Genomic DNA, 10,182 nt, shown 5'->3' on the forward strand with positions numbered 1-10,182 from the left:
CACGGAACAAACATGTTATGTTTGATAGTCATGCGAAGAATGAAGAGGCGGTTGATTTGGATATAGAAGATGCAGTACAAAATGCTGAAAATGAACAGGATGATAATAAGGCAAATGAAGTTGTCCAATAAACAGAAATCATTAAGGGTGTACATTCAAACCATCTAAAAAACCATCAAACTTTTTTAAGTTTTGCAACAAAACAGAATTACACATAAAAATTGACTTATCTCTAAAACTTATTTAGATATCCTTAACGAAAATTCTGATTGAAATAAAAAGTTTTCTTTGATGCGACATCCATGCGATGCATTCTCTTTTCAGATATCAAAAATCACTTTAAAATCTTTCCTCCTGTAATGGAAAAAGTAATAAAAAATTTACAATATTTAATTTCATAATTTCATATATTTACTAACTCGTGTTCAATAAGTACATTACTTCGCAAACAAATGCTATATATTAACCTTATTTTATTCATCAATCACTATCGGCACCATCATATCCCATTCCCTCAAGCCTGTAATACACATAAATGTATTAAGACATTTATACCCTAAAACAGTTAAAGTACAAAGTTTTATTTGAATCTTTTTACACATACCAATGCCTGAAGTTAAAAACCTCCTGGACTCCAGGGTTAATATAGAATTTGGAGGCTAGAGTATTAGTGATAATAGCGACGCCTTACAACCAAAACAAACATGTTACAAACGTACAATGTACTTGCCTAACTAAATAATATAATAAACTATCTTAACTCCATAAATTTTACCTTTGTACATGATAACTTTGGCACTTGACAGAACAAGTAGATACATTAATTCAATAATTTTTTGAAATGTGTAACTTAATTCTTACTCTGGTCCTTGAGTAACATTGAATCGTATAAGAGGCTGAGCTCCAAAAATTGTTTCAATGTTCACCCTTAGCTGGAGATCAGCAACAACTCCAATGATATATGATAAAGAACAATGTCATATAATTAAAACAAATGGACTTTTTACATCGTTGTGTTAGTATAAAGCACATGAAATTTATTAATACCTATGGCGAATGTCCTATCGAGAGCATAAGATTCAGGATTTATAGCCAACTGAGGCAAACTGACAAATTCAAAATTGTGTCTCTCTATGAAAACCTGGTCTAAGTCATTTGGATACATAGTTTGGACTGTGGTTAAAGGTGTGAAAACAATTTTTAGCGCAGAACGAACAGGCCTCAAGATACTAGATACGTGGGTAGTAATGAAATTTGTTATTTCATACATCTGACCCTCAACAATAGTGTTGTTAAAAGAGTTCCATATATCAGCTCTAACAAAAGCCTGCATATGATCATTCTTACAAACAGGAAAACATGTAGGTTGCAATTGTATACTCAAAACTATAAATGTGACAACGTAAAACGATCTGTTTTAAACATTAATTACCTGAGGGTCCAAAAGAATCAAATTACATCCAACAAAGACTCCTTCTCTATTATTAGTATGCCACAATCTTGTGACTCGAACTCGTATCCTCAAGTTTCGGCTGTAAATATCCAGTGAAGAAAGCGAATGAACTATAACTGGAGCACAAAGAATTGAATTTTGAAATCTATATTAAAAGAGAACATAGTAGTAAACTCCAAAATTCATAATCGTTCACCATGTAATACAAATTGTATGCAGAATACTAACCCATGATGCTTGAAAGATATGGTATGCAACGTTTCTTCTGCAGCTCTGAATTATAATAGAGGAACAACTATGACAATATCAGAATTAAAACAAAATGCTATGAAAAAGATTTAGATGCATATCTACAACTTTAATTTAGAGATATGATCAGATTACATGTTTTACGCCGCCAAAGTTGTTATATGTGATATGTCAGGCTATTAATATGGAATGAAGTTAGTTACTCTGAAATATATAAAGTCAATCATGGAGTGAGAATCTGATACTTCTTGATATTTTGATTATACCAAAATATGTATATTTTAATTGTTAATTTTCTTTAGATGATTTCATAAATCAAATTATTAGTTGTTGCACAGAATCGTGAATATAATGATTGACGATTATTAAATATCATTGTCCTATTATTGAAAAAAAAGGAATTAAGTGTAAAGTAGACCTAAAATCTTTCACAATTAATTAGTATCAAGTAGACATACAATATATTTTTCAACCTTAGAAGTTCATAATAGGAGGCTTAATCAATTCATTTTATAGATTTGATCGAAAGCATAATGATACATTGATTTATAACTTGGTAATTACTTATGCAAATCCGTCAAGAATATTATTTTACCAACAAAATGATTGACGTAGACAAAGCTAAGCGAATGCATTCAGTAGATATGAGAAATTTATTATTACAATATAACATATCATATTCATATACCCATACAGTGAACACGTAAGTGATCCGATTACACATTTTAATTTATTGATAATTTCAGATTATGCATATCTATTAAAGTCAATGGTTATTTGTAATTTGTATTGTGATGATATTATAGCGTAAAATAAAAAAGTTAAAACTTCGTAAGAAAAATTATTCTACATATAATTAGCTCGAATAAGCAGTAATGTCAGTAATCCGTAGTAAGAGCATATTAAATTTTAAAAAATCCACAGTTGACAGTTTAATATGTACCAAAATTTCATAACAATATTTTATTTCAAAACATTTTGTTGATCAATATCTACGTTTGCCTTAGACGTATATTATTATTTTTAATCCAATTACAACTACAAAAAATCAAATTGCAAAAATATATATAATCCGGCTCCAAATAAAGAAAACGATAACAATTGTATATTGGAAGCTATTGCAAATTTAGCATGGGAAGATGAGTGAACATATATAACAAAAGGACACATAATAATCTATTAAAGTCGAAGGCCCTTAGTAATGTGTATTGTGAGAATATTATGCCGTAAAATACAAAATTTAAAACTTAATAACAAAATATTCAGAAATTAAAAATCTCGAATAAATAGTAATATTTATAATCCGTAATAAAGGCATATTCAGTCAAATAAACTTTTTGTAAAAAAACACGAATTGTCAACTTCTATGTTAAGATTGCAACATATTGTTCTCAAAAGAACAATAGTTTTTTTTGTTATTCTTATAGGGGCATAATATTGCGATGATATTATGGCGTAAAAAACAAAAGATAAAACTTCGCCTGAAAAATTATTCTGCATATTAATTAGCTCGAATAAGTAGTATTGTTTGTAATCAGTAGTAAGAGCATATTAAGTCTCAAAAATTCTGCAAAATATAGTTTACGTCGAATCCCAAGGGAGGAGAATTTAAGAACCTGTCGTTTAAATGCGTTTTACCTTCGTTCACGTGGTTTGCCTGCTATTGCGTGGGCCCGTAAGGTTTACCCAATGCGCACCTGAAGGGTAGCGGCTGCGAGATACCTACGATAAAAAAAATATGTACACACATTTGATAACAATATTTTAGTTCAAAATAATTAATTGATCAATAATTAATTGAAATATCTATGTTTGTTTTAAACGTCTATTATTTTTTTAATCAAATTACACTTACAAAACATCTTATGTACCAACTTGAGATCCACAAAGAATTTGACATTCTATACTATTTTTTTTTGCAGCCAGTAACTATCATCCTAGTACCATTACATAGACCCATAATCTGATTTAAATTCCTCATCAACATAACAACAGCTTTTGACCTTTACTTTCAACTCATATTTAGGCAAACATGGCATATTTATGGAGTTCAGATACTCAACTGGAAATGACGAATCAAAGTCATTATCGTCAACACCCCTGTCTTCAATTGAATCTTGGCTGAGATAAGTATGCACATTACCCGAAACTCCTTCAAGAATTTGCGCATTGATGTCATCAACTACAATGTTTGTTGGAGTCAATATAGATCTCGATCTCATATACTCCTGTGAATGCAAGTTATTCTGAAAATCTGGATATATAATGTCAATTAGGGTTTTAATGGGACTTTTCAAGGGACTCTTGACAACATATTCATCAGGAACTACAAACTCGGTTTCAATATCTGCACGATGAGTATCAATGCATTCAACTCTTCCGTCTCCAATCTCAAGTTGCCATTTACTAAAGTCAGCTATTACTTTATTTCTAACTTCAGAATTACCTGAATGTTATCTCATGTTTTGACTGAGAAGAAAGACCTGACAAGATTTCCAAAGCCGGGATTTGTTCAATGACGCATTCACTATTCCATCCCTTCCAGCCTTAGGCAGAACAGGTAATATCTGTCGAAAATCGCCAGCAAAAACAACTGTAATACCACCAAAGGGTCTTTTTCCTCATTCTACATCAACGGCAGCCATTATGTCTCGCAAGCTTCTGTCCACGACTGCAAATGCATAGCGATGCTGTATTGGAGCTTCATCCCATATTAAAAGACTTGTGTGCTGCATCTAATTTAAGCCGTATTTTAAACCTAGAATGAGCTGTTCGGCCACCAGGAAGAAGTGTAGCAGCAATTCCTGAGCCTGCAATAGGAATAATAATCTATCCTTTTGATCAAAAACGTGAACAAAGAGTTTGCCAAAGAAATGTTTTACCGCATCCACCGCTCCTGTAAACAAAAAACATTCCACCTTTATTTTTGTTTACATTATCAACAACTGCATTATATACATCCAGTTGCCTTGAGTTCAGATTTTTATGAGCTTTTTCATGATTAAGTCTCAATTCTTCTTTATTGTAGCTAGTTTCCTCAACAATGAGACGATTGACAAAAGTGTGGAAAAATCGTTCGTCAAGAAATGGCATCATATGAAAATCTCTTAAGGACTTGCCAACATCATTTAACAACTTTTCAATCTCTGCACAAAAAAACATTGGTAAATGTTCCGACATCTAATTAAAAATAATAAAAATAATACTACAAAGTGACAAACGTATCATCTATTTAATACTGATCACACACCTGCTAAAACATAGTTCTTGATTTCATACTCGGACAATGTTAAATGAATGTTATTTGAAATCTTGCGCCTAGCATAAAGAACATCGTCTGACAATGCTGGCCAGTGCTTTTCCCATAACGCAAGCGGATCAGACACAGAATAATTTGCCAGTATGTTAACTAACATAGCCCGAATTTGGGTTGGCATAGCTGAGAATGCATTTTCTTCCAAAGCATCATGCCACTGCTTGTCATTATTCAACAAACCAAGAGCACCACATGCTTCCTTAAATGTATCATATGTAGTTCCATCAATAGTGCGCAACTGAGTGAAAGATAAAACACCTTTACATCTAAGTAACAACATTCGAGGATACAATAATTCACCAGTCGTTGTATGAACCTCTGCTAACCTCCCAACCACATCACCTATTTGTCTAAGCTTCCATTTAGCAGTTTTCTTTATCCATGTAAAATGGGTGGGAAAGTCAGAATACATAAAATTTCGATCTTGTGGAAATTCACTGTTAGCTACAAACCAAGCCTCTAGTTTACTTTTTTTGGAATTCGCGTTATTGCACACATTCCCCAAATCTGCAGAACTCTGAAAATTCAAGTACTTCTGACCGGGAAAATGTATTGGTAAGCGTTCAACACTTGGGGAACGATGGTGAATGTCAAACCCAAAAATCCTCCAGGATGCCTCAGATGCACAAACATATCTACCATCAAGAAAATTCTTTACCTCATCCAAATTCTTCACGGATCTTGCAGTTTGTTCACTCCCTGATTTGTTACTTTTCTTCTTCAACAACATTGTAGCAGTGTCATGACCCTTCAAACAGTACTTGAAGAGATATTTTAACGATCTTGAACTGTTGCAAATTTCCAGATTTATATGACACTGAAACCGCAACAAAAGATCTCGATTGTATGGAACTACATATTGATTGTCAATGTTGATCCATTTTTATTGATGACTCTACCAGTTTTACGCCTCCGATAAACAGGAAAACCAAAATCATCAAAATAGGTATTACAATTAAACCTGCAAAACAAAAAATTACATGCGTCGACATTAATAACTCAATAGACTTATTACGGAACATATGTATCATTCTAATTATTCACACCTCTTTGGGAAATGACGCATGCATTTTCCTTTCACCATACATGGAGATGTGTATAAGTATTTACCACAGGGTCCATGCATCATGTAGTTTTTAACAGCTTCATATGCTATTGGATCAGAATTTTTATCTGGTATTTCAGCAGAAACCAACTGGTCAACCTTTTCAATAGAATTAGGTCTGCTTTCGGGACTCGGCCAGATTAGCATATGCATGTGTGGCAAACCATGCTTCTGGAATTCAATTACATGCATAACTGTGCAAAACATAAGTAAAGAAAATATTAAATATATGCATGTGTGTAGATATGATTCAAAAAATTAAATGTAAAATTTTCGGTGTTTAATAAAATAAATTTACCTCCTATACACTTTCCAAAGTAGTTCTTCTTTTTAATCAAATCTAATAGCTGATCAAGCTTCAGTTTAAACACGCAAGAAACAATATCCGGTGCATCAACATGATCAACATTGGGCAATAATTTAAGCATTTCTTGTATCTCCGGCCACTTTGAGTTGCAAGTCATGGTGAAAAATAAGGATGGATGACCAATTGCACGACATATCACCAAGAAATCCCTAAAGTATTGAGACATGTATCGTTGAGATCCAGTGAATGAATCAGGCAGTATAACAGCTTTTCCAACAAGCATTGGATCATGGTCTCCTTTACTGAGAGAATCACGCACATAATTATACAAATCAGCACGGATGGTAGTTTGATGCGCTGAAACCCAGTCTAATCTATATTGTTCAATGGAAGCAAACTGATTCACAACGTATTGTTGCCACAAACTTCCAGCAAGGTGTGGCGTTAAACCTGAAATTAATGAGACAATGGTGAGAATATGTACTAATTCATTACGCATTTTATATTCTAATCACATTGCTTACTTATAATAAATACCTTCAAAAGTGCGTATCATAATCTTGTAACAACAATACTCTCCTAGTGAAACATGTTGCCTCTGTGTTGAGTCAGGATCAAGGTCTTCATCATCTAAATTCTCTATTTCAGAGTATTTATTGCTTATCAGAGGTATGCGTTTATGATAACCCTTGGTTCCCCAAGGAAACGGTAGTGGATATTGCAACTGCATGAAATGTGGATCTGTTTCATATATCCTCTTCAATCCTTCTTGTTTGGAATTCACAACCGTGTCTCTAAAACCACCGGTATCCGTATCATCACTAACAATGAAAGCAACAACTTCATCAGATGGAGTAATATGGTTTGGTCTACCACTAGAAGATTGAGATGATATGAAGACTAACTTAAACTCATCCAGATCTTCATTTTCAAACCGATTCTGAGCCATGCGAAAAGCTTTGACTAACTCATTGTTCTTGTCTAACATACCTAAAAGTTCCTCGATAATATCTGGATCAACATTGTCAGAAGCACCTCCCATTGCATTGATTCTATTCTCAACCTCATTCGGTGTGTCGTATATGTAGAGCTGGCAAAATTTGGGTGAAGATCCATCTAGTAGTACTAAACTCTCAACCAAATGATAGTTTTGACCTTGTAAGCGAAAACAATATGGAGAGCTACCTCTGTTTATTGAGTTATCAATCTTACTGCCGGTGGAAGTGAATTGGAACATGCAGTTGTACACTTTTATGTACTGTTTAAAATGCCTCGATTTCTCACCACCAAGTAACAAAGAAGCTAGTGGTTCTGATGGCGGCCTTTCTTTTGGCAAATGTATCTGATCGTTCCGACAATACAAAGAAAATGTGGGCTTTTTATGCGGACATGATTTATTATTACGCTCTTCGTTCCACATAGTAGCATCATATTTATTGCACAACTTTGACGGAGGACCAAGATCTATATATCCACGTCATAAATTCTGATTTAATATCACACCATCAAGGTCATCATGGTACATGTCATCAATTCCAACATCTGAATCACTGGACTCTGAATTGTCAGTTTCAACCACATATTCAAAATCTGAAATCAAATTCCTCTTCTCGGGAGATGCTTGACATTTATTCTTTCCTTTACTGTTGCTTAACTTTGGTTCATGGGGATTATGACAACTTCTACGTAAATGAGACATCCCAGGTTGGCTCATTCACCCATGTTCGAAGATGGGATTAGAGTTTGAAGATATGTCACCATTATTTACAGAGGACATACCAAGTCCTTTACGTTTCACAGCTGCATGGTAAACAAATAAGTGAGTATACATCTCCTTTGTTGAAGAAAGTGGGATTAATAAATTATATTATGTAAAGTTTTAAAAAAAATCCAAAATCAACATATTCTCAAAAAAAAAAACATACGCATGGCATTTGTATACATCTTCTCAATATTAGGACCACGTATTCTACATTTCTTATCTGCAACAAAATACAACACTCCAAATTAATTGTTTTCCCATCAAAACAGGCATAAAATCTTACAATTTGGAGAATTAAGTTAATAGGTAACGCACACATGATACTGTTCATATCTGAAGGTGTGGAAGATGGTTTTGTGTTCATCCCCGCTATACTGTTATTTTCTACACCTGTAATTCCCAAAAAAGAAGATTGTTGAACAAAAATAAAATAAAATACAGAGTTCTTAATATACATTGTTAGTAATGGAATAAACTGATTAGGGGCAATAATGATATAGGAAATCTTAACAACTTATTCACAAAAGAATTATTAAAAGACAACATACACCTGGGGCTTGGAAAAATCTTCTCAATATTGCGACCACATATTCTACGTTTCACGGATGCAACCAATAACACAATGTAATGTTAATCATATAGCAGAGGCAACAGAACATACAAAATTCTAACTTTCACTATCAAGTTCTAATATAACGTACCCGACGCATTGGTAATATCTGACAATGCAGCAGCTCCATCCATGTTCTTGGCAGTTGGAGTGTTATTTTCTTCAAGTGTAATACCTGAAATAGGTGAAATTAATACACTGCAAGGAGTATTGTTTGATCCACCAACAGGTCTCAATCCCACACATCTGCTCATACGTTTCAAATCTAGCAATCAACAAATATCACAGACAATAAAATTATACAATACATCATACATATGCAAAGAACATTGGTACATAGACTGAACATCAACACGAAACATTTGTAGACAAATTACACATACTTGTGAAGGAAGATCTACTGCTTCTATTAGACGAAACATCAACAACAAAGTTAGAAGATTTCTAGGGGGAATCACGCAAAATATTTTTCTTATTTGATAATGGCTGTAAAGGAGACCTATTTCCCACTACAAAATGTGTATGTTACACATGAGTTTCAGAATTTATTTATGTAACAAATAAGATATGTATGATATGGAAAACTTACCAGACGATACTACAGAACATGGTGTCTATTGATTTAAAACTGTAACACCGGGACTAAGATTTTCTTGGCCAACACAAATATTTCTACGCTTCACAACTAAGTTCATGAAACGAATATAAGGACATGATTTAGATTCAAAACTACATACGACCATAAAGACGAAGAAAGATACATATACCTGTTGAGTCAGGAACATTCAAACTTGGGATATGCTGCAACACAGAAGATTGATTTGCATCCTCGTTTGATGAATCTCGGCTACGAATCAAACATTTCAAACCTGTGGATAAAGACACAAACCAAACAAATAAGATAATAGTTAACGTGCATAATGATTAACATGACTTCATAATGAAAACAAACCTATAAGTGTAGTCCTTGCAGAGGTTGAATGAGAGCGTAGATCCATGGTTAACAGCAAATCACCGGAGGATGGAACAAGTGAGAAGATTAGAGGAGGCTGAAGTTATGCAGTGGAGAGAAACAAATTCAAAAAAATTCAAACGTACCATTCAGTTGCTATAATCAGGGAGTGGGTTCAGTGTATTTAGGTTAGTTTCTAAAATGGGTTATAATGAATTTAAATGTGAAAGATCCATGGATATGTGTATAATATTAAGTTTTATATGTAAAAAAATAAAACGGGTCATGGGTAAATTTTATGGGTAAATCTTATATGGGCAATAGTAGCATTTAAGATTATATAGATTAGTACAAACATTTGATTCAAATTCAAGTGATAGATACTATTTATATACTGAAATCACTTAGTATGTTGTACCAAAATATTT

At 33.3% G+C, this 10,182-nt stretch overlaps 1 protein-coding gene across 1 annotated transcript; it reads right to left on the bottom strand.

Annotated features, from left to right (window-relative positions):
• Positions 1 to 480: 480 nt before the first annotated feature.
• Positions 481 to 9,800, bottom strand: LOC141711229 (uncharacterized). The gene is made up of 18 exons (XM_074513637.1): positions 9,755 to 9,800; positions 9,570 to 9,671; positions 8,894 to 9,067; positions 8,517 to 8,582; positions 8,356 to 8,412; positions 6,968 to 7,894; positions 6,422 to 6,880; positions 6,129 to 6,317; positions 5,918 to 5,979; positions 4,953 to 5,835; positions 4,585 to 4,848; positions 3,653 to 4,148; positions 3,400 to 3,424; positions 1,682 to 1,748; positions 1,433 to 1,569; positions 1,048 to 1,327; positions 605 to 686; positions 481 to 520 (listed from the first exon to the last, which is right to left on the bottom strand). Exons 1-18 carry the CDS (start codon positions 9,798 to 9,800, stop codon positions 481 to 483), a joined length of 4,356 nt encoding a protein of 1,451 aa, XP_074369738.1.
• Positions 9,801 to 10,182: the final 382 nt, after the last annotated feature.

Source organism: Apium graveolens, chromosome 3 (genome assembly GCF_009905375.1).
Source record: "Apium graveolens cultivar Ventura chromosome 3, ASM990537v1, whole genome shotgun sequence".
In the NCBI taxonomy this organism is placed as follows: Eukaryota; Viridiplantae; Streptophyta; class Magnoliopsida; order Apiales; family Apiaceae; genus Apium; species Apium graveolens.